The sequence below is a fragment of the Rutilus rutilus genome (assembly GCF_951802725.1).
Source record: "Rutilus rutilus genome assembly, chromosome: 15".
In the NCBI taxonomy this organism is placed as follows: domain Eukaryota; kingdom Metazoa; phylum Chordata; class Actinopteri; order Cypriniformes; family Leuciscidae; genus Rutilus; species Rutilus rutilus.
The window spans coordinates 27839818-27866133 of NC_140220.1; the positions used below are offsets into that span (position 1 = coordinate 27839818).

Below are 26316 nucleotides of genomic sequence, written 5' to 3' on the forward strand. Positions count from 1 at the left end.
TATAGTCTACAACATGAGACAACTTGCCCCAAATTCTTTAAACAGGTGAGTCTTGTCTGAATGTACGCCAGGCTTTATTGTGCTATAGCAATATTCCAGATAAAATATTTTTTATTTATATGCGAAAATCAATCAAATACTCTAGCTGTGTAAATCTGTCTGGTTGGAAACTCTTGCATCAGTTATTTATAATCAGAGCAAGATCTCAAAAATACAATACAATTTAAAGCTAGAAATGCTCAACTACAGAGTCAATTAAATCTCATTTATTGAAATATAAATCTTTTGAATGTACATGGTCATAATGCATATTATAGCAAAAGAATAACATCTGTTAAAGGGAATAACTACCTAGCATTACGCATATTGTACCATAGAATATACTTCATACCTCTCCTTTGTTTCCCCTCTTCCTGCAAAACAACATTCACTCTACTGTCTCTTTAGGAATCATTTACCTTCCTTTTTCAGCATAGACACATTTTCAACGTCTACACACACTCACACACACACACACACACACACACACACACACACACACACACACACACACACACACACACACACACACACACACACACACAAAGCAGAATAATGAAATGCTATAACATATTCAAAAGAAGAGTTTTAAAAAGTGCAACAGTTTTTTTTATATATATATATCTCCTCCTGACGTGCCACAGTAGAGGGTGAAGATGGGGGCAGGCAGTGATATGCTGAAGTCCTGTTATACAATGATACACACTTACAACAAACAGTGATGTATAACATCAAAGTAAAGAAAATCTAAATGACGTGTCTCTAAGATGCTTCAAGACTACAGGATTTGGCTATGTGATTTTATCTACACTGTGATTTCTTGGTGGGGGGTGAACACAAATCTTCACAAGGGACTTCGAACTAGCACTTCAGGCAGGGCATGATTATCTCTATTTCCATTTGGTTGAATGCTCATAAAATCCACCTGACAGGTACAACTTGGAGCAGAATCAGAGAAAACTGAAAAAGGTACCGACTTTCAAACATAAGCAAGTGATTTCACAAATTCACAGAGTCTTTCCTCATGACTGTACTGCAGTACAAGCTTCAAAGACTAGGTAAAAGCCCAAAAAGATGCCGTGAAACTCTTTGAGATAAGCCATTTCATTTGGATCATCTTTTTTTTAAAGATTAGGTTTGAATATCAGTAATGCCTCAGACTGACATAATAGTTACAAAATCAGAAAATTCATTGCTTCAGTTAGGTAAAAACTTTGGCCACACATAAAGATGTTATAAATAGTGACATATCAGCAACTTATAAAGGTTGAAGTTATAAAAATACAATGCGACTCACAGGTCAAAACACAGTTGCCATTTTCTTCATTTAGGACTACATAAATTCCGAACCCAGTATTCACAAATAATATATCCCTTCTATCCAAAAAGTACAAAAATAAAATTCAAACTGCCACACTTATTGAGACATTGACGATATATGATCAGTTACATTAAACCTATATGTCTTACAGGGTTTGTGCTGTTTAGTTGGTGTACTGCTCCTCAAATTACATAAGGTTCTGTAAAAATGTTGGAGAGGCAAAAAACAAAACAGGCCTGATTCAAAATAGTTGAATGTTGACTCAGTTATGCTGGTTTTTAAGTGTTTATAGTGGTTTTTTAGTAGCTCAGATGGATTCATCTGAAAGGTAGCAGTTGTGAAACCACTCAGGTCACTGAAATGTTTTTAAATGACATGCTTATATTGCTGATCGGAATGCCCGTCAAAATACAGATCATATAATTCACTGACACACACGAACAAACACATTACAAACATACAGAAATGATATACAGAGACAAATATCTTCTCCACTTCCCCTACATTGGTCTTAGCTCCATTCGAGTCACTTAACCACTTACTGAGCCTCATCAAGAGTGCTCATAAAGTCCTGTGGTGCGCAGCTCATTCCTCCAGACCTGTAGAGGGCGATGTCTAATCCAAAAACATCAATGACATTCACGCATCAAAGTTTTTTCTCTTCTTCTGAAGGCTCCAATAGAGTGTAGTGAGGAAAATGTGATTGAAGGATGCAGGGAGAGATCCATGAACTTGTAATGGATCAGAGTAAAATGTGTCTGTAGATGTCTTTCTCTCTCTCTTTGCATCTTTCTCTTACAGGAAACTGTCCTCCACCAGGTCTCCTGAGTCTAAGCACATCTCGTCCAGCAAGGTGATGTCCTCCAGGGTCTCTCCTTCACGTTTGGTCATGGAGCTACTAGAGCCTGTCTCTATTGCGCTTTCATCCGACGTCTGAGAGCTACAGAGAAAAAGAGAGGACAGGTCAGTCATTCATATTGTACTGGAAAGTTTTTTAATATGTCATAAATATGACATTTTGTTGAAATGCAAAAAGAAAAAAGAAAAGAAAAAAGTAGGGATGCACTGATATGAAAATGTTGGCCGATATCGTTAACCAATAGACCAATTATAGGTTTGTAAACATACGGGATGCGCGCGCATCGTGGTTGCAGAAAGACCCGTTTAACAGCTGATCATTACACGGATACGGATAAGAATAATACTAATAGTTCGATTTAAAAAAAAATGTATACAGATTTACGATTCTGGCAACCGACTGCACAACACGAAATTTTTCCGGATGTTGTCTTTTGGTCCCGACATGTGCAGTAGAACCTGCGTGACGCCGTGTGACGTAGGGTGATAATTCCCCTTTAGTTCTTTAAATTTGAACGCCAATAACCGATATATTGGCCGATAATTCTAAATCCAAATTTATTTTTGAGAGCTTGATTAAACAAAAGTCTCACCATTAAAAGCCATGTCCCAAGCACTTCAACATAAATCAAACTAGTCTGAACCCGTGTAAGTTTTAAAATGAATTAACTTCAATGAAGGCCAACTTTCCTTACCAAAAAATAAATAAAAAATATCTATAAATAAAATCATAGATGCAAACAGTTCGCATCTGAAGTGTCTCAGCTTAAGGAAATAATATTTTATTTATCGGCTTTAAGATATCGGCCAAATATTCTCATCGGACCGATAACAATAACATTAAAAATGAACATATTTCGGCATATGGTGGCCAATATATTGTGCAGAAAAAAGAACAATTTATACTATGAGATTGTCAATAGCAATTTTTTTTTGTGTCACGTGAACCTTCAGAAATCATTATAATATGCTGATTTGGTGCTCAAAAAAATATTTCTTATTATTATCAATGTTGAAAACAGTTGTGCTGCTTAATATTATTTTGGAAATGGTGATAAAAAAATTCCAGGTATATATATATATATTTTTTTTTTTGAGAAATAGAAAGTTCAAAAGAACAGCATTTATGTTAAATAGAGATCTTTTGTAACATTTAATTAATTTCGGACATACACAACAGTTCAAATGTTTGAGGTCAGTAAGATTTTTAAAAAAAGAAGAAGAAATTAATACTTTTATTCACTAAGGATGCATTAAATTGATCAAAAGTGCAATTTAATGCATCCTTAGTTAATACAAGTATTAATTTCTTTGGAATCATCACTCTAACCTAATACCCCAAAGTGAGAATATAATGTAATTTGTGGGCTACCTGTGCCGGTTCCTCTTGCTGTAGTCTTCATTTGACAGTGGGTCGAGGTCTGGCAGAGGAATGATGTAACCGCTGTCAGAGCTGAGTCTTTGTTCATCAAAGCCGCTCTCGCGGTCCTTTAGTTTGCCCTGGTTCTTGTAGAGCACGCCCATGTACGCATCATCATTGTCAATACACTGCACCCGAGTCACAGCGGGGTGATCGCTCTTCAGGAAGTCATGATTCACGCGTTCATAACACTGCACACCAAGAAAAGTAATATTAATAAATAATTATACAAATAAAACATAAAAGTACAACTGAAAGAGTATTACAGCAATAACAAGTAGAAAAACTAGTTTATTGAATATTGTGACATGAATATTGTAGTTAATCTCAAATTAAGCGTGTCGTTCTCTCTTATAATGCGTCGTACTGAAGGAAATGAGGGAGAAATTGAATCATTTCTGGTTGTTGTAAATAGCACTTCAACGCCACCATAAACACTGCTCAACCCCGAAGTTCTGCCCCACATCTCCAAGCGTTCTGTGGTTACTTGAGGGCTTACAGGCCAATTTACGAACCGCATTTCCCACCACACCCCTGCCCAAGGTGCTATAACAGGAGCTAGTTATTCCCTGGGCCATGTGACTCTGGGAAGCAGAGTTTTGAAGTACCACGTGTGGTGTCTGTTTAATAGAACAATTATGGCTAGCTGGCGGACGCTAACTGTATGCTCCTGGTCATTAGCACTGCTGGGTTTCGCCTTGCTGGGGCGTTAGCCAGCTGGAGCGCTGGTGTGCTAATCTCTGTTAGTGGTCTGGCAGTTTTGCCAATGATGACATAGACATAGCCAAGGCCTCAAAGCCCAGTTTGACACACTGCATTTAAGCTACAGGAAGTGGGAAGCCATTTCCACCATACTTTTATCTGGGCCATTTATTAGGGCACGGTGGGACATGTTATTATAGTTTTTTTTTAAATTCTATATTATAGTTTTCAATTTTAGTTTAGTTTTAGATAGTTTAATGGAGCATAAATACAGTAGATAGCATTTATTTCATTATTTATTTTTTGGAAATTGTAAATTGCTATTTAATTTAGTTTCAGGTTAGATTTCATCCATTATAACATTATTAATTAGTGCGGTGTCGTAAATGTTAAATTAACTCTACCCTAAACATCTCATTTACAAGGCTATGGTTGTTATTTTTTGTATATATCAATCAGATACCCCCTTCTTGTCTTATTTGGTGGTTCTTTTTGGCAAAATACATGGTTCTGATGTCTTGGAAGAGATTAATTACAACATCAGATATTTTTATTCATTTCTATTTTATAAATTTGTGTTCACATTTGTTTAGTAAATGACTAAAAATGATTTCATCCTAAATAAAACTGAGACCATTTGAGAGTGATAAATCTCAATCTAGTGTCCGTGTTGCAGGCTTACCCTCTTATATCCTGAGGGCAGCAGAGAGGCCACTGTATCACTCAGGCTGTGGAAAGACGGTCTCTTCTCTGGTTCACTGTTCCAACACTTAATCATAAGCTCATAGCTGCACATAGACAAACAACAGCACATATCAGATATCTGCGGCAACCGGAGCCAAGCACAGCAAAGCAGTCACGCAAACTTCGAGATGGAACGTACACTTCACTGGAAGCATGCTCGGGTTTCGCCATTCGGTATCCACTCTTGATCTTGTTGTAGAAGCTGGAATCCACAACCATACCTGGATAAGGCGTCCCTCCTAGAAACGACAAAAACACATTATATACTGTGCATTTGTCATTTGTAAAGTTTGTAAATAAATGCAAAAAAAAAAAAATCTATGGTCATATTAATCATACCAAGAGAGAAGATCTCCCATAATAAGATGCCATAAGACCAGACGTCACTGAGTGTAGTGTACAGGTTATCAAAAATGCTCTCAGGGGCCATCCACTTCACTGGAAGAAAAGTCTGCGTGTGAGAGACAAAAAGACGAAGTATTAGAAGATGATTGTTCCAGCTCTTTTTGCCAAAATAGGGCATGTCAAAACACTGAAAATATCCATAATCTAATCAAAAACACCACATTAGGACTAAGACAACAACTCACACTTCCTTTGGAGACATAGTTGTTATCGTGCATGATGTCTCTGGCCAGCCCGAAGTCACAGATCTTCACTATCTTGCCTTGAGACAGCAGGACATTACGTGCAGCCAAGTCTCTGTGTACACACTGTGTAAAACAGGGACAAATTGAAGTAAACAAGAGAGTGTGTTTGGTACAGAGAGATTCAGTTCAGTTTTAGTGGGTTGTATTATATAGAAAGAAGAATTTATTTGAGATAGAACATATTTATTTATATACTTAACACAGTGTGGTACACATTTGTCCTGTACCCTTACAGCCCATCAAAAGGCTCAAACATTTGTTTTTCTCTTTATACTATACTGATATTGTATTCTATATAATTTAGCATTACGTTAAGACATTTTTAAACCACAAAAGGATAAAGTGCCACACAAATATTTATACACATTTTTTTTTAAATGGCACACATTCTATTATTTCTTTGAAAATGATTTATCAGGATTTCTTTTAATTATAAGCAGTTTTATTTGACCTATTATATTTCAAACTCAACTCTCTCCCTCACTCTCTGTCTTTCTTCAAGGGTGGTCTAGAAAGTCCACCTTTGTGAGATGAGATTTAGTAAACCCTCTGTTGCCGAATTTTAAACAAGAGGTTTAATTAATAGTTGCTTCAACATAACATGAAATGATAGCAGCATAGTTTTTACTGAGAGGTTTCAGTTTACCAGGGAAGTTCTGCAAACCCTCAATCCTACGTATTTTAACTATACAGCCACAGTGCATACAAGCAACCATTTTCTCAAATATAGAAACCTGCCATCAAGTCACCTCCTCCGCAAAAACATCCAGAATCACTATAATGTCATGTCTCAATGTTATGTCTAAACTGCATAAGCAAGATCAAAAGTGTTTTGAAGCAAATGTTTACAGACTAAACTGACAGAGGCAGTTATCCTGCAAAAACAGGATTTAACTTACGTTCTTAGAGGCCAAGAACTCCATCCCTCGAGCCACCTGATAGGTGAAACTGAGGAGGTCCACTGTCGTCAGGCCTTCATTGGTGTCATCTGAGAGAAGGTTCTCAACTTCACCGTCTGTTATTCACACAAACATTTTAAATTAGAACTGTATGCTCAAAATTATTTTGTGTATGTGTAAAGTCTGAGGAATGGCAGGCAGATGGATGCATTAAGACGTTTGCGCTACAATTACCATCTGTAATTGCAGGGTGCATGAACTGTAGTGACATGGGTGGACCTCTCTGCTATCACTAACTAAACATCAGTGTGTATGTGTGTGTGTTTCCTACAACAACCAGCCAAGCCAAACCAGACCACAAGATGCCAAACCAACCAGAGTACGTGCAGTAAACGAGGGATAGACAGAAAAATAAAGTGCCAAAAGAAAAAAAAAAGAACATTCAGGAGGATTAAGAATGAGAAAACAGAACAGGAAAAGGAAAGAGGTGGAGATGTGATTTATACTTAAAGGCACAGTTCAACCAAAAATAAATACTCTGTCATTATTTATTCACCCTCATGTTGTTCCAAACCTGTATGACATTCTTTTTTCCGAACAACACACAGGGAGAAAATGGTTTTTCATGCTATTTTCAATGCAATTTCAATGAATTAGAGCTTTCAAACTTTTAAAGTTTTTAAAGTCATACAATAGCTTTGTATATTTGTCTGTAGTCTAAAATTTAAAGATGTTTTTCCACTGTTAATATTGTCATGTGCTTCAGCTCTGCTTGGTAAGAGTTAATGATTCGGGAATAATCATTCATGGAGTAAGATCTTTTCAATGAATCAGTTGGTCGGACTAATCCAGTTCCTCACACAAAGCTCGGATATGACTTCAGAAGACTTGCAATAGTCATACATATTATGTACAAATATCTAGTGCAATAGCACACAAGTCAGTCTTTATGATACTTTTATGGTCATTTTGAATAGACACATAACCAACATACACTCACCTAAAGGATTATAAGGAACACCATACTAATACTGTGTTTGACTGTGCTGAAAGCATTCTTTAGAAATGTTGGCCCATATTGATAGGATAGCATCTTGCAGTTGATGGAGATTTGTGGGATGCACATCCAGGGCACGAAGCTCCCGTTCCACCACATCCCAAAGATGCTCTATTGGGTTGAGATCTGGTCACTGTGGGGGCCATTTTAGTACAGTGAACTCATTGTCATGTTCAAGAAACCAATTTGAAATGATTCGAGCTTTGTGACATGGTGCATTATCCTGCTGGAAGTAGCCATCAGAGGATGGGTACATGGTGGTCATAAAGGGATGGACATGGTCAGAAACAATGCTCAGGTAGGCTGTGGCATTTAAACGATGCCCAATTGGCACTAAGGGGCCTAAAGTGTGCCAAGAAAACATCCCCCACACCATTACACCACCACCACCAGCCTGCACAGTGGTAACAAGGCATGATGGATCCATGTTCTCATTCTGTTTACGCCAAATTCTGACTCTACCTCTAAAAAGCCAAAACGTAAGAGTTTACAGTTCAATACTCAGAATTACTCAGACTGTTATTAATATGAATAAATATAAGATCAAACATAAAAACAATAACAAATACTAAGAATATATTTTAAATGTATAAAAATATTTTGTGGATGTGGTATAACAACTTATAACCAAATTTAAAGTGAAGCCACAAATCTTATTATATGATTATATCTCTAAAACTATTCATTTTATGAAGCATTTTCTAAGACCATGTTATGTGTGTTTTTAGAGAAGGCTGATAAGATGTTAATACATTATTTTATTGCCCTGTAAACATCTACTTGCAGTCTATTTTCTATTGCCTGGCAAGGAGAACTGCGCCATTCATGTTCTATTGTTTTCCCTCGACAAACCTTCCATACCTCTGCGGGTATGAGACGTAATCTTCATTATTCTTTTATCATATTCTTTTGTTTGTATTCAGCCATTATTAGCTTTTATTCTGGAATTACATGGCTTGCCTTGTAAGCTTAAAAGCTTCAGTTCTCATTCATTGTTCTTGGATGGGGGAAAAAGCAGAGTCTTTAAAATATCTGCTTTTGTGTTCCACAGAGGAATGAAAGTCATGTTGGTTTGAAACTACATGAGAGTGAGGGTTAATAAATGATGACTGAATATAAATTTTTAGGTGAACTATTCCTTTAAAAGAGTTCTCTTACCAATTGACTGTCTGTAAGTGGGAGGATGGTCATAGTCTGATCTCTGGATGGGAGAGTATTTTGAAGCTTCACTCATTTCCAGCATGGGGACGTATTGCATGGTGTCTGCTTGCTTCATGTCCATATAATCACCTTTCCCCTCAAAAGACAGGATGACGTAGCTGCACACACACATAAATACAGAAAAAATAAGTCTGGGGAGAACATAATGCTGTGTAAGGTCACTCTAGCCAAATGAAAACACTCATTAGCCATGCTAATGAATTATTAGGTCATCTTATAGCAGAACAATCTGATGTGTACTATAAGTGAATGTGTAGAGATTAGATCACCAATCTTCTCACTGTGGGTTACAGCATACGGCCAGTAACCACCTGAGTTTTCTTTTAAAGGTGACAAACTTCACTTTTGTTTAGTTTCAAAACCTTGTGAGCATAATGCTGCCTCCAAAGATACCTAAGTTTTGACAAATGAAGGCAGCACTGCATATATTCTGCTCATTGCAGTGTTGTTATTGTTAACTAAAAGTAAAACTATTAAAAATCTTTTTCATTCATTAAAATAAAGCTGTAATAAAATATAAATATTTTATAAAAACTGTAAACTTAAAAAACTTAAGTTAAGTTAAATAGGCAAATGGTTAAGAGTCAATGATTGGGTCATTATTGCAGTGATTATTATGTTTCTATGTTTGCCAGCAGTTCCTCTAACCCTAACTGATGGAATCTGTAGCTTTTCATTTCTTTAACAACCATGTATGAAAACAAATCAAGGCCATATTCCAGGATGACAATGTCAAGATTCATCAGGCTCAAATTGTGATAGAACGGTTGGGAGGGAGCATGAAGAATCATTTTCACACGTGAATTGGCACCTCTGAGTCCAGACCTTAAATTCCTTGAAAGTCTTTGGGATGTGCTGGAGTAGACTTTACAGAGTGCTAGACTCTTGCATTGTCAATACAAGATCTTGACCAAAAATGTATGCACTTATTCAATAGGTGTCTGCTGCATATCTGCGTTTTATTCAGCTACTGCGATCGCTGGACGCCTTTGTCTATATTAGGGATTTCCTGGAACTTATTACTCATGAGTCTTTCAGTCCTCCGGCGTTGAGTATACGTAAATTACACGTGAGAGTTTAGCGCTCCATAATGCTCACATCATCCTATTTTGGGTCAAATAGAAGAAAAAATACTGCTGTCTAAAGATATTTTAAGTAAACATATGATATTCCATAAGTTATTATCCGAATGAGCACAATTTTGGTCTAAAAGGGGTATAAAAAACACAGAAAGGTGTCAGCAGTAAACAGGTTAATGTAACATATCTAAGCGAACGTTCTTGGAGTGTGGGTATAGAGTGTCTCGTCTGTCATATATCCAACGACATGCTTTTACGCGGCACTAGCAGCTGCGCGCAGTGACTGCTTGCGTTTTATGACAGGTGGCAACCAGCGTTAAGGTGCAATACCGCCACCTACTGTACGTTGGGATGTTAACCAGAGACTGGCACTGGATAATTTATGTGCCATATTATCATACGTGTGCTATTCATTTGAAATATTACGGTTATCGCCAAAACCTGTATATTGCGACACCCCTAATTAACAAGATAAAGATATTTCATTTTTTAAATATCACGGTTATCGTCAATAATGGTATATCGTGACACCCCTATTCTCTACCTCTTTACTTGTCTTTTATCTCTCTCCTCTCATAAATGAATTCACTCACCCAATTAGACTGCAATCCTGATTAAATCTTCAACCAGATTAAGAGCTAAACAAAAACAATTCCTAACATCACGTTTTGACCTAAAAACTACATTTTTATTATGCAGCAAATCACATCTTTTGTGTGGGTATGCGTGCTGGCTGACCTCCTGCTGCTCTCATCGGCTGGGTTGATGCCAAAGATGTCTAGATCTTTCTTGCCCTTTTCTGTGTGGCGGCTGAGAAAACCATCTCTGTTCTTATGCAGGTAATTCACCAGGTCTCCATAGAAACAATACTCTGTGATAATGTAGATTGGTCCTGAAAAGAGAAATGGACAAAAAGAAAGAAAAGGAGAAGGATTGAGACCAGTGTTAATAAGACTGGTCTAATATTTTCAGAGACTTGTAAAATGTCTAAAAGCAGGAGGTTAAAGTTCTACATTGCACTTAACTCCGCCTGTTAAAACGCCACACAATAAAAACCCACAAACCAAGAAGACACCACCCTAGAGACTGTCTGTTTGTGCATTTTCACCTGATTTGGTGCACGCTCCCAGAAGATTGACGATGTTTAGGTGAGGGCCCAGGTGGGTCATAATTTTCAGCTCTGACATCAAAGCCTGTTTCTCACTGGAGCGTGCTGTCGCTGAGGAAGCAATCATATTGCCAATTATATTACCATATTCCCAACAAAAATTAGCTTTTAATATCATAATCATCATAATTCATAAATGAGATATTGCTGTGTTTATTATCCTGCTTGTAAAAAAAATACTCTCCCACCAGACATTTTATATATGCAAATCAGAACTACCAGTCAAACTTCAATTAACTCACGTTTAAGCATTTTTACAGCCACTTTCATCACAGGTTGAGAACGACTGAGTCCGTAAGCAGTGCCCTCCACCACTTTCCCAAACGCTCCTGAGCCCAGGACACGACCTGCAACACACACACACACACACTTTTAACTTGTTTGCATAACCAGAGGATGCCACAGTCCACAGAAACATTATCTAGTGTAAGAGAGCATGCAAACACAAAGCGCTTTCTGTAACATTCAGTATTACCACAGTGGTTTCCTGTGCAAGACCATTTTGGATGTTTGAGTCAAAAACCTCAATCAGTCTGCACAGTCACCACACAGATCACCTAAATATAATCTGTGCAGTAGAGTGTGATGATGTCAGATTACAAAACCACAATCCCATCAAGCACAAGACCACAACAAAATGTCACTTAAAGATGGCTGAACCACACTGAATCCACAAGACAAGACCATGGTGGACTGATTCACTACAACTGCGACTCACCCAGAACAAGGCTATCTCGAGAGAACTCCCAGCGGGAATCATATGGAAGCTGCATGGGATCGACATAGATGTATTCGTGACCGTCCGGACTGACCGATTCAATCACACGCCATCTGATCTCATAACGTGGTTTCTGTAACACAGGTGCAGAAGGAGAGAGTGATTCGCATGTGGTCAGGAACAGAGCTTACAGATACTGGAGGACAGTCAGGCTGAGAGGTGAGAAGTGTCATTCACACACAAACAATGTGACATGTTCAATTTACAATCTCATTTCAGCCCTCAAAGAAGCTAATATGACTGTGTTGATGCATTGTCTATTCATACCTCAAATGTGCATGAGTCACTACAAGAATGAATGCAAGAGAGTGGGGATTTGTGAATATGTGCATCAGTGTGAACATTTGAATAGGTATGTTAGTGGATGAATGTAAAACGAGACTGAGCAAATGAGCAAATAGGTACATTACCGTTCAAAATGTTGGGGGTTAGTGAGATTTTTAATGTTTTTGCTCTTATGCTCACCAGTGGTACATTGATTTGATCTAAAATACAGTAAAACCGTAATATTGTGAAACATTATTACAATGTTTTCAAATTTAATCTACATTAAAAAGTAATTTATTCCTGTGATGACAAAGCTGAATTTTCAGTCTTCAATGTCACATGATCCTTAAGAAAAATAGTATTAGAATATTAGAATGATTTCTGATTATTATCTATATTAAGCAGTTGTGCTGCTTAATATTTTTGTGCAAACCGTAATACATTTTTCTACAGGATTCTTTCATGGATAGAAAGTTCAAAAGAACAGTCTTTATTTGAAACATAAATCTTTTTTAACATTATAAATGTCTGTACTGTCACTTTTTATCAATGTAATGCATCCTTGCGGAATAAAAGTTAATTTCTTAAAAAGATTTTTACAGACACCAAACTACTGATTGGTAGTGTAAGTATGAATGAATGAATAAGCATTTAAAAGGGTGAGTGAGTGAAAGGTTGAGTCAGTGTAAGTAAATGAGTAAATGGGCAAGTGATTGAGTAAACAAATGAGTGAGTGAGTGGATGTGAATGAGTGAGTGAGTGGATGAATGAGTGAGTACCTGTTTCCAGATAATGACCAGCACAATGAGTGAGATGACGACAATGACCAGCAGCACCAGAACGGCAGCAGCCACAGTGAGCTCTGAGTGCGGACCTGAACACACCAGCAGCAATGAGGAGGTGGAGGGTGGAAATATGAAAGGATATGGTACAAAATTGATCTATGAAAACTGCCGAAACAAAACTAGCTTTTCCTCGTGCTAAAGCTAAAATAATGTACCTAATAATGTCATCATACAAGTATAAATATTTTGAACTGCATCACTTTTGTATGCTGTGTTAATCAAGGTGCCCAGTGTGGGCAATTCATTTAAGCTGTAACTTAGTGAAGCGAAACCCCTGCCAACAGAAACTAGTGTAAACACATATGGATTTGTTTCTAAACGCAGTGGACGGTCCACCTGAGAAATCTATCACAGGAAAATGACATGGGGAGCCTGACAAGACAGGCACGAAATGAGGCTAACAGATGTTAGGACTACTACAAGTAGCATTTGCTGAGTTTAAAGCACCATGATGAACAGATAATCACACACAAAAAGAGATCTTTCCTTACAATGAATGAAATTTCAACAAACAAAACTTATTCTCAGTGCAAATCTACTCCCAGGAATTCCTAAATAAACTGTACACCTGTGATTCAAATTAGTTTCAAATCAGCTTGAAACTTTGTTTACCCTCAATGCATGACAAACAGTGACACTAAGAGATTTAAAGCACTTCAGATGAATGGATTGGTTTAAAAAATCAACTTTGTGGCTGTTAAATTTTAAAAAAGAACAGGCTTCTTACCATTTGACACAAGTTTAACCTCCCGTGAAACAACACCCATGTCATTTCTGGCCGTACAGCGCACAGCAATCGTGCTCTCAAGATGGTGGAAAATGATGTGACTCTCAATGTGGTTGTCCACATCCATTTGCAGTTCCACAGTGAAGTCCGTAGAGTTGATCGGAAGCGGTATCCACTGGGAGGAATCGTTGGCACAGCTGGTGAAAGAAAGAAAAGTGAGGTCAGCATGTCATTATGGTGGCTTAACTTTAAACTCTAGGGATGCGACTGTGTCACCAGTTTGGACTGCTTTTATAGAAGGAAAGAGTGAGAAATGATGATCAAATGAAGGAAGACAGAAATACCTGTATTCCAATACCTGTAGGGCAACAGAGCGAAACAAGAAGGAAGACTGCTTACTGTTTAATGTTTTTGCAGATATACCAGTCCACGTCAGGGACAGGGGAGCCGCCAACAGTACACACCACTTCCTGACCTGCAGCAGAGCCATGGTGGATGTCCATCAGGTCCACAATCACAGGGGGAACTGTAAGAGAGGGACAGATTTTTTACTTTCCTTGCCAACATTTTTACTGGCCCCACCACAATTGTTTTGGCAACAAAAAGAAATTCATACTTTTATTCAGCAAGGATGCATCAAAATAATCAAAAGTGACAGTAAAGACATGTTACAAAGTATTTATATTTCAAGTACATTATGAATATGCAGCAAATGGAATGGATTTGTAGTATACTTACTGTATTTTAAATATATTTAGTTTTTTTCACTAGGGAAGAAATGTTTTTGAGCAGCAAATCAGCATATGAGAATGATTTCTGAAGGATCATGTGACACTGAAGACTGAAGTAATGATGCTGAAAATTCTACTTTGCATCACAATTTTTTTTTTATTAAACTATAAAACAGTTATTTTAAATTGTAATAATATTTCACAATATTCTAATATTAATTTTAATTATTTTACAAAACAATTTATATTATACAAATAATGTATTACTTTTTTCATTTGAAACACAAATATACTATAACTTTGTGGAAGCTATGACTTCATACACTTTTATTAAACAATTATGCGGTGCGAAGAATTATTGATGTTTCAGGAAACATTAGTTTCCATTTAATATCTTGTGTATCCTTGAGCTTTATTTTTGAGCCTTGAATTGTGGTTAAATGTTTATTTAATACAAAGATCTCTTGTTTTCATCTGTCAAATTCAAAAGCTAATTAAGTACAATTAAATGTGGAAACTTTACTTTAACATGGTGTAATTATATTCAGTAATTTCTACACATCCAGAACATAGGAAATCCAGCACTTGTACTGTAAGTACATGTAGCTACAGATTGCTTGACAAAGATCCTCCAGTTGACAACAAGAAAAACATAAGCAAATATATGTAAAGAGTGCTGAAGAAAGATGTAGAGGTGCATCGAGATAAATCAACAGCAAGCAGAGGCAAAAGCAAACACATGTAAATGTAGGTAAACAAAGGAGTGACAGAAAAAAGGTCCCACCTTTAACCTGAAGGTAGAAATTGTAGCTGGTAGTCAGGCTGCCTATTTCTGCCCTGACGGTATAGTTCCCGCTGTCCTCTGCTTTAGCCCTGATCAGGGTCAACACACCCTGGTACCTGAACAAACCACACAACAGCTTTAAATCAACACTTTTAAAATATTTAAGCACAAATACAATTTACAAGTACAGCAATTTTAGTCACTTGTAAATACACAAGATGCAAGCATGCCACAGTGCTCAGATGAGGTTGGTGAGGTGGAAGTTGTGGTCACCTGGTCTCGCTGATATTCAGGAGGCTGGTGCTGATCTCTACAGCAACGTCTCCCAGGACGGAGCCGTCCTTTAACCATGTGACTTTGGGGGCGGGTAAAGACTCTATGTCCACCCTGAACTCTCGCACCTCGTCCAGCCTAGTAGTCTCCACTGGACCAATCAATGGATTTATGTGCACAAACTCATGATCTGTGCATAAGGGCAAATTAGGAACGCAAATTAATCACTGTCACGTATGCATATGTGTGAATCTGCCTTAAACATTGAAAATCATGTGTGTTTTATAACGTGTGTCTGTGTGAGTGTATATGTGATCTATGTACCATAGACTGTAATTGTGAGCTGTTTGGTTTGGCTCTCGTTGCTGTTAATGTTAGTGATGGAGCAGGCGTAGACGCCGCTGTCTTTCGGTGAGGCATTAGTCACTCTCAGAGTATAATGGATCTCAAGATCTCGCTCATTCTCCTTTACGGTCTTTACTCCTCGATCCGCCTGAGAGAGAACAACAGAGGCAGAATATAAATGTATGTTAAAATATACTTATTTTGAATTTGTATTCTTTTGTTTTATTTATCTAGGTTAAACAAGATTTGTGGGAAGGTGAATTATATATATATATATATATATATATATATATATATATATATATATATATATTATTATTTTATTTTATTATTATTATTTTGGAGCTGTTTATCTCACCAGTTTCCCAGGGTATTTCCAGTGATCCTCCAACATCATACTGCCTCTGGCTACACAGTCAACAGTGATTGTCTCACCCGCCAGCAGAGCCTTCTTCTCTGCTCGTAGCTCGACTCTCAAATCAGACCCTCCTGAGAAACAATATAATACAGTTCATTGTCTCCTGAAAAAGGGCAGAAACATTTAACCAAATCATATATATATATATATATATATATTTCCAATCATGACAACTCTGAATAGTTTAAGCATGTCATTGAATATGGCAATTTTAATGTATTTGGTCTCTGCAGAGTAGAAGCCTACTAGGACTAGATCTGTTATGCTGCTGCTGCTATTGATTATTGTTGCAAGTATGGACTTGCTACTGCTAAAAGATACACATACACACTGCTGTGAGCATGTTAGATCTGCTGCTTCTGCATTAATGGAAACACATAATTCCTGTAGCAGATCTAGGCAGGTGGAGCTGGGGGAGGTGGGAGGTTTTCAGAGGAACTCTAATAGCGCTCCAGGACTAGCTTACAGCAAACAATAAACCAGACTATTTAAATGTTGAGGAAGCAATCTCACTGGCTGCAGTATCAGCAGAGGCCAGTCATCTTGTGCCATGCGGTATAACGATGTGATTGCTTGCAGATTGCAAGCAAAGGACCAATCAGCCTGCACCTTCTAGAGTTTCATGACTGAACTAGATATTTAGATTAGACATTCTTGAACCTTGCAAGAAAAAAAATGAGTGTAAGATAAGATAAGTTGGTTTTAAGGAGACTATATAAACACTTAAGGCATTTTATTAAATACACTATTACATTTTTTGTCTTATGTTTATTCCAGTAAAAAAAAAAAAAGAGTTTATATATATATATATATATATACAAAAACCTTAGACAAATACAATTAAAATATTCCTCTTTTCCAATTTTGCTTCTCAAGTAAAATCTTGTTTTGAAATTATTTGGATTAAGAATATGTCGATTTTTTAAAAACTCTAAAATAAACTGACCTGTCCAGCCGTGTACGATGTACTGTATGCTGTCATGCATCTGTCCTTTAATGAGGGCCCTGCAGACATACGTGCCAGCGTTGAAGAGGCCAACGAAACCTCTCTTGCTGTCATAGACACTGGGCTGAACCTGATTGGTCTCAATGTGAATCAGCGAGACGCTGGCGCTGGGGTCTGTCACACGGCAGGGAATCTCCATTTCATCATGACTCAACACATGGTTTTCAAAAGGTGTCATGGATGGTGCAAACGGTGTTTGTGGATCTGTGTGCGTTGATGGATCAAAATGTTAGAAGGGAAGAAATTCAACGTCAGTTCGCCAACAACTTCACTACAACAATTCAGCTTGTACAATAAGAAAAATCACTAGCTACCTGGCACATAGATGTAGATGGTGGTCTCCTCGGTGTTGTTGCTGTCATAGCTGCAGCTGTATTCTCCTGTGTGAGATGCTGTCGCATTGCCAACAGTCACAGTAGAGATGAAGAGTCCTTTCTTTTCAGAGTCGGTCTGATCATGAAGATAAACAGGGCTGTGCCAAATGAGCTCGGCCTGACCTCGACATGTGAGTCTGAAAGTTGAGTGGAGAGACACCTCCATGCTCTCCCTCTGGGGCCACATCACTGGAGCCAGCACTGTTTGTGGCAGCTCTGGGTGGATGGCTGTACAAAAAAAAAAAAAAAACATTGATCACGACATGAACAAGTATTTGATTGTTGACCGTTTCTGAATCAATCCAGGCACTTCATACATAGTTCGGCTGTTTTATATAATCATACCTTCAACCAGCAGTTTGAATGAAAATCTTGAAGTCCTGGAGCCAGTCGACGCAACAACCTCATAGATGCCACTGTCCTCCTCTATGGGATGGCGGAAGACCAGAATATTCTCATACCTTCATAAGAAAAAGATATAATCATTACAGTTATTTGAGCGGTATTATGAAACTGGTGACAAAGCTTTGTTAACAAAGGTTAATGTATTAGGTATTATGAACTAACAATAAATACAGCATTTATCAATCTAACTCAATGTTAATTTGTACATATACAAATATATTTATAATATTTCGAGTTGCATGAATATTTAAAAATCAACCTTAAGCTGAAATACAATTCTGTAAAACAATTTTTACAATTTATTAATGTAGGTTAATGCTTTTAACATTAACTTTTAACATTTGTTGTATTTATTTATTTTGATCATTTAAAAATTTTTTTATTTATTTCTAAATATTTCATGTTAATTTTTAAACATAAAAAAAAAATACTTTTTTCAGCATTTATTTATTTAGGTTAATAAAAAGTGTTCCCATAAAACCTTCGTAATATCTTATCAAAGAAATACATTCATGTATTATAATATATTTCATAGAAATATTATCAGTAATAGAGATTATTCAAATATTGTGTATTTTGTGAGCAATTTTGTGAAATTCTACCTGAGGCCACCCAGATGAGTGGTCTTGGTGGAGATGTAGCTGTCATCCAGCTGAAGGCCATCTTTAAACCACCTGACCTTTGGCTCAGGGTCAGCATCAATGTAAATGGTGAACTCTTTTTCCTCCAGAAGAGATGCAACCTCCGCTGGCCCAATACCATTAGATATTACTTCCACAAAAGAGCTCTCTAAGGAAGGACGCAAAGAAAGAAAGAAAGAAAGAAAGAAAGGAAGAAAGAAAGAAAGAAAGAAAGAAAGAAAGGAAGAAAGAAAGAAAGAAAGAAAGAAAGAAAGAAAGAAAGAAAGAAAGAAAGAAAGAAAGAAAGAAAGAAAGAAAGAAAGAAAGAAAGAAAGAAAGAAAGAAAGAAAGAACATTGATTGATTGTCTACCCCACATCTGTTCATCCCATCTCCGTTTACTGGTTTAATGGTGAAAGCAGAGGTGTGCAGAATCTAAGTGAGAAAGGGAAGTACATACCATGGACTGTGATCCACACGCTGCTGGACTTGGTTTGTCCAGTGGCCTGGTTGGTTACAGAACACTCATAGCGTCCAGTGTCTGCCACAGAGGATTTTGGGATGTTGAGGATGTACTGAACCTTGTCTGGGAAAGCTAACTTTATCGGAACAGCCTCTCTGGCCTGAATAGTGAGAGAACGAGGAGAGAAAATAAAGAGCAATATTACACACATTGTGTTTACTGTACATATGTGGAATGATGATAGACATCAGTTTATTTTTTCCTTCTATAATCTATTTAACCTACTCCATTTTTATATCAGTATTTTCTTTGCAAATATGTACTTTAGCCTCAGTAACACATATTCTCTTCCAGGACTAGTCTGTACCCATATTTCAGTGCATCTTGGTGGAGATAGATCAGCTCTACACAAGTCTTTTAAAGGGCTGCAATCAGACAAGCGCAGCAAACTCATCATAAACAACCCTAGCAGAACCAGCAAAGCTCCAGACCAGACAAGGACTTGGGACTTCTCTACACTATTCCACACTGCTTTCAAAAACCAATGTCTCTTATTTTAAAGATAAGACTCATTTAAAACAAACATGGATGGTGAGCTACATCACAATGAAATATAAACACATCTTTCCCACAAACACACACAAAAACTAACTAACTACCTTCTTTTGATTTGGAACTCACTTTCACCACCAACTAAACAACTTTTACATTTTCAAAAAACATCACTTAAGATGATTTATAAGCTGTTTTTCTCATGTGGACCAAAAAATGTCCCCACAAGGACAAGGGGTCCCCATAATGTAAGGTTTACCAGGCCACACACACACACACACAAACACACTTACTGACTAACTAAAAAAAATTTTTTATTTGGAACTCTCATTCATCATCAAACACAAACTAAATGACAACTAAATAAATAACTATCAAACAAACACATTTTGATCCAAATCCTTCCTTAAACATGCAAAGTTTTCTATATTCCCACACACATGTGGATTCACAAGACCAGTAAGAAACACACATCTGTCCTGAACACTCACAGGACGTGCAGGTCATAGGTCAAAGTACACAGTAAATTAGTGTCATTCCTTTCCTTTGAGGTTTCTACCTTCACTTTTTTAAGATTACATTTTTGCATTTTCTCCTACTGTAACATAAAGGGTAAAGGAATACTACACCAGAAAACACCTCTGCATCACATCAGAAGTCTTCAGTTCTAGAGTTTCAGAGGACCCAGTTTTGCATATATTAGGGAAGTACAAAACAGAGAGGGAAAGAGAGAGAGAGAGAGAGAGAAAAACAATTATTGGTTGAGGTTCTTGCCTGTTTTTGGGGATGCAGCCACTGCTGGTGGAAAGCCTTTCCAGGAGGAGTCTCACAGGTGAGATTGAGAGCATCCCCCTCTTTCACATCCTCCATACTGGCTCTTAGCTGTATGCTGAAGCCCTGCTGTTCATCCTCATTCACATGCTGTTCATCATCGCCATCATGTTCGTCATCTTCAATACAGTCAAAATCATTCAATAAGCAATGCTGTTATAAAACTTATTTTTGCTTACTAGTCTTCTATTAATGATAAAAACATGTGCGAGTGAAAACAGGACCAGTTACTTGATGCAAGGACTTAAACTTAGTCCAAGACCAATGCAGAAACACCCAATCACTTTATCCATCATTTCGATTTATTCCTGTATAAATTCCTTACACAGCCACTAAATGTTCTTCTCATGAGTAATGTGCGGTGTGTGACGATCTAAAATGAAGCCAGTGTGTGTAAGCATCTCACACCTGCAGCCCACCCCAACTCAAAATGTCATCATCTCTTCGTCAACAAGAATTTGTAATCTCCCTTGGTACTCATGTAATGTCAAAGCTATGACCTAATGTTTCACTTTATGGCCCATTATACAGAAATTTTAATAAAAGATAACACTTTATTCCAATAGTCCACAGACATTCTACTAATTATAAGTATCTTTGCAACTACATGTCAACGACCAGTCATTAGAGTATTAGTATAGACTTGTCTGCTTAATATCTGCTAACGCTTTATTTTGATGTTCCCCAACAGACATTGACTGTAAGTAACTTTTGTCAACTTATTGTACTTACCCTGATCTAACAGTCTACTAATACTCTAGGGTGAACGTGATTTCACCAAATACAACATGTTCCTGGATCAACTTCTTTGTTGATCCTGGAAAACATTCCAATCAACCAATCAGATTTGAGGGATAAGTTTACAGTTTATGTCAAGTTAAGGCTTTCAACCGGGCTGAGGTGCTTCTACGTCAGTGTTATTCACCCATAATTTCACTCTGATTTTAGGGAAAAGTTATAGGACTAAATTTCCAGACAGGAATGTTGCTCCAGGATCAATAAAAAATGTTGATCCAGGAACATGTCTTACTTGGCAAAATCACAGTGACTCTAATTAAGAGTTAGCTGACATAGTTGCAAATTAGAGAGAGATACATGAAGTTGCTAAGTTGCACTGTAAAATAAAAGTTGCTAGTACAATCAACTTGGATGTTTAAGTCATTTCAACTTAAATCGAACTGACTTTAAAAAAATGAGTTGAATCTTAAAACAATGTAAAAGCAATGTAAAAAAAAATATGTTGTCATAACTTATTGGTCATATAATTTTTTACAGTGTACTTATAGGTGGTAGAATGTCTAAAGTTGTAACCTAAACACTCTGAATGTTTAATTATTTGTTGTGCATTAATTACCCGTGTCATCTGGCACATTATAAACGCTGCTCCTCACTGCTTTGCCATTCACGCTCGTCTCGCAAAAGTATTGACCTGATGCTAATGTGCCGAAAAAGCCGGTCTTGTGGTCGTAAAACAGAGAAACCTCATCCCCACTCTGCAGGTCTCTGAGAATCACTTGAGAATGTGGGTTTGTAGCGAGGCATGGGATAGTAATGCCCGTCTCATCTACCTCAACAACAGGTTCACCTTCAGGCACGAATGGAACCTCAGGATCTGTGGAACAAGAGTTGAGTCATTTTTACAAAAACATAATGTGCTAATAATTTGTAATATAGGCTATTCAGTAGTCGTGAACAATAACGTACCTGAAACAAAAACGTAGATATCAGCGTAGCTTTCAGGCTGATCCACATATTCGCAGACGTAGAAACGTGTGTTTAATGCCTCAACATCAGTGATCACCAAAGTACTGTGATTAAACCCGGAATGCACTACGCTGTTGTCCAGTAATGGCTCGACCCATCTCACTCTGCTTTCTCCAGAGCATGTGATGTTGAAATCCGAATGAGGTGTCAGAATAAATTCATCTTCATCTGAATTAATGACCGGCCGAGGTTTTGAAACATCTGCAGGGAAATATTTAATGTATTCAATGAATTATACTCTAGCTTTTTAAATATATATTAAAAAATAACTTTTTTATATTAGTAAAATAAAAAATAAATAAAATAAAAAATAGCATTGACCAAAACTATTATATATAGCCTATATATATATATATATATATATATATATATATATATATATATATATATATATATATATATATATGTAATAGTTTTGATTAATGCTATTTTTTATATTGTTTGTTTTTTTATTCCACATACCTGACAGTACCCCTAGTAAGACAATCCCCAAAACGAGATGTGTCTCCAGGAATCCCATGGTTACTTTGATTGTGCTCAGCTGAAAGGGGGGGAGATGTTACGATTTTAAATATTTGAAGAAAATATGAAAATTATACATATATATAACTTGTGTGTGTGTGTGTGTGTGTGTGTGTGTGTGTGTGTCAGTTCTGGGTTTGATCTCTTGTAGTTAATCCAGTGTAAAAGATGAACCTCTATTAGCTCAGGTAGTCTGAATCATCGGAAGTAGAACGTTTTGGAAAGGTTCAGTGCCAAGACATAAAAGGTCTTTAAGAGTCTGGACGCTGTTCAGTCAAACTGACGCCAGACTCTTTGTCGGGGAGCGCTTGGATAGATCTGTTCAGCTTCAGCTGTTTGACCAGCAGGAGGAGACACAGTCCTACACATTTCCCCCGACAGACCACCGCAGCGAGTAGAATCAACAGATATGAGTTTTTTTTTTTTTTTTTTATGTTCCAAAAATTACAATTTTAACTTTTAAAATCCTAAACCATACGGATATCATAAAATATAAGACATAACAGCTCATATGGACACATTTCAGTATTAAGAATGGTTTATCTTTGTACTGCTTAATCTATGTGACTCTGAGCGGGAGTTATGAGTGGTTGACGGTTTCATTTATTTAAAATAAAAAAGAATTCTCGGTCTAAATTAATATGCAATTAAATTTGGCTATCTGAAATAACAATTATATTCAAACGTTTTATGATCTTTACGACTAAAGTGCGTAAACAAGATTACAGTTCTGAAGCACAAATTGTTGCATTCTGTTTTTGTTCCTGTGATTTCCAAAGGTCCCGTCACTGGTCTTAAACGCTTGCCTTGCCGAGTTTCTAATCAGACATTCCACGCGCGCGTGTTTTATCTCTGTCTGTCTAATCCTCAGACCCCTGGGTTCCATCAGCGCTTCAGCACACAGCCAGTGTCACTCAATCTGAAGTGGTCAGCTCTGCTATTGCAAAACTTAATATCCTAAAAAATGCACCACCTATTTAATTGGTTCTTTGTAAAATAATAATAATAATAATAATGAAATCAAGGTAAAAAATTGATGAAAGCATATCCAGTTCGTTAAAACTTTTGTGAAAAAATGATACCGCAAGGTCTACTTCAAAGTGATGGGGGGAAAAAATCCTTTTTTTCCTTCCTTTTTTTTACAGCCCAGAGAAGACTGAAGCTCTGCCATTTGCTCATATCAGCCAGCCCCACTCAAGCTAATTATCCTTGGTGAATCCGGGGGTGTTGAGTAAGACTGTAATTAGTCGACCCCTTTCTGTGCCGCAATTTGGGAATCAATTGGATTGCCGTGGGAATCAATTCTGGAATGGCAGACGGGTGCGCTTTTGGTACCGCTCATCTGTCCAGCGGTGTCTGAGCGCACTTTTCTCCGCGCACCCCCCATCACCAGGCGCCCACACACAGATGCGCAACTGGCTGCCAAACACACCCGATCCGCTGCGCTTGACACTCTCGGGCAACAGCTGAGCGAGGGGTGCCATCCAACACCCGGTTACTTCACGCGTAAAAAACGATTTCCATGGGAATAAAAGAAAGCGGTCTAAAAATGGCCTGGTGAGGTGAAGTCTCATAGAGAACTTGTAATCGCAGCAGAAAAACTTTTTTTTTTTTTTTTTTCATCCAGTTACAGCCTTATTTTAGTCAAAGCAACATCTCCTTGGTCCTTGGTAAATACTACCTAAATTGCATTGAGTTAATCCAGATGTGATAGAAGTTCCCCATTCATGTAGATTCATCATCGACGCGGAACTTCTGAAGGCGGCAAAGAAGTTTTTCTAAACTCCTCAGTCGTGCTTTGACTTCATCGCTCCGCAATAAATAAATATCCATCCCACTGACTAATCCAAAGAAGGGTATTCCAGAATGGTCATGGACATCCCATTTAAATGTTGATGGGTAAACAAGGCTCAAAATCCAGTCTGAAATGTGTTTGCCATTAGATGCCAGTGCTGCGCCTCTCCAAGGGCTGAGACACCCCCAGCTGCGCGCCTGTGGCTCCAACTGGGATCCAGCACAACCAGGCTTTGACTTTACGAGTGATAATGCGGTTCCTTGGGGGAAACAAGTATATATCCTCCTCGATGTTGTCCAGAATCAAAGTGGAAAAATCCGTTTATATTTTCTGAGATGAAAACGAATGATTGACTTGTCCATTGTGAGCGTTTATGGGGAAAAAAAATATTAACTTCCACTTATGATTTAAAAGTAAAATGATTCAGTGAGTTAATATAGGGCTAAAATATTTTTTTGTTTTGTTTCTTTTTACTGGTCGTCTCAGAAATTGAGAAAACGAAGTAAATTAAAAATGCAATTGTTAAAAGAAGAAATAAAAGAACAGCTTTAATTAGTCTAATCCTGAGTAAGTGCAATTGTGCTCAAAGGTTTTTGAACGTCTGGTGGAAACTTTGTATGAAAGAAAATGCAAAAGAAACTAATTAAACTAATTGAAACATACAATACCTTTTTAATCCCTTTTGGTTGTTTCCCTTTGATAAAAAAGAACAGCCAAAATGAATGGCAAAGCTCTTGTAAAATACTCTAATCAGCCCAAGGGTCCTCAGTTGTAAAGCAGTAGTAATCCTCTCCCTTGTGCTGTGCTCCTCCGTCCTGCACCACGGCCACTCACACAAATGCGCCTCTGCAAGAGCAACCTGTAATTGATTCAATGTTACAGTCCATCCTTCCCAGAGAACTAATCATCTGGCTCAAAGTAAATAACTCTCAGGAAACGGCCCCTCCTCTCTCCCGCTGCCCTAGGCGTCCCCTTCAAAATAAGAGTCCGTGTTTTCACACTGCAGCTCCGAAGAGGAGTCAGATTACTCCGTGCTCTGCAGTTCTGAAGGAGGTGCATGAAAAGAAGTTGAGCAGGGAAGAAAAGGACCATATGTTTTTTGTAAGTCTAAGAGGGGGCCCTTTTGGAATAAAGGGATCTTTTTTGGGGGGGACAATGAAGTCAAGTGACCCATTAAAAGTGTTTTTATAGAGGCTTAGGTAGGAAAGAAATCAAAGAATTGGGAATGCCCAATTACATTCAGTAACTCGATTAACCTTGTCATCACGCTTCATTCTTCATATTCAGCTTTTAGATGCTTGCGCTTTTCAGTGGTGGTTGCTGCTGCAGCTATTTGCACTTTCTTTTATGCATGTTGATTTAAGCTGACTTTCATTTGCGGTTGTTCTGTCATTTCTGCGACTTTCAACTTTGCAGTGTTTATTCAGTCATTTTTTGTTTCTCATTTTACATTGACCAAATGGGATTCTCGGAGACTATAGGTTCATTTTGTGACGAGTGCAGTGTTGTTGCGAAATGGGACATTCAGCAGAGAAAAATCACTAAATTGTGGGTCCGTCATTGGCGCGTGCTGACGCATCCAAGGGGGCGCTCTAACATAAGAAACAAAAGCAGTGATTCTCGGTCTCTCACTCGCTCTCACTTATTAGCCTACTTTTT

General features: G+C 37.6%; 1 protein-coding gene across 1 annotated transcript; it reads right to left on the minus strand.

Annotated features, from left to right (window-relative positions):
- Positions 1-251: 251 nt before the first annotated feature.
- pdgfra (platelet-derived growth factor receptor, alpha polypeptide) lies at positions 252-25507 on the minus strand. Its single transcript, XM_084432259.1, has 30 exons — positions 25326-25507; positions 22803-22881; positions 22281-22541; positions 21931-22188; positions 20520-20695; positions 19191-19353; positions 18714-18900; positions 18052-18167; positions 17647-17934; positions 17273-17536; positions 16267-16397; positions 15888-16056; positions 15564-15753; positions 15291-15406; positions 14175-14301; positions 13776-13972; positions 12983-13077; positions 11877-12009; positions 11401-11505; positions 11099-11209; positions 10729-10882; positions 8849-9009; positions 6634-6749; positions 5675-5797; positions 5424-5535; positions 5224-5323; positions 5023-5128; positions 3591-3829; positions 544-2300; positions 252-491 (listed from the first exon to the last, which is right to left on the minus strand). The coding sequence occupies exons 2-29, from the start codon at positions 22858-22860 to the stop codon at positions 2156-2158; spliced, it is 4401 nt and encodes a 1466-aa protein (XP_084288385.1). The 5' UTR covers positions 22861-22881; positions 25326-25507; the 3' UTR covers positions 252-491; positions 544-2155.
- Positions 25508-26316: the final 809 nt, after the last annotated feature.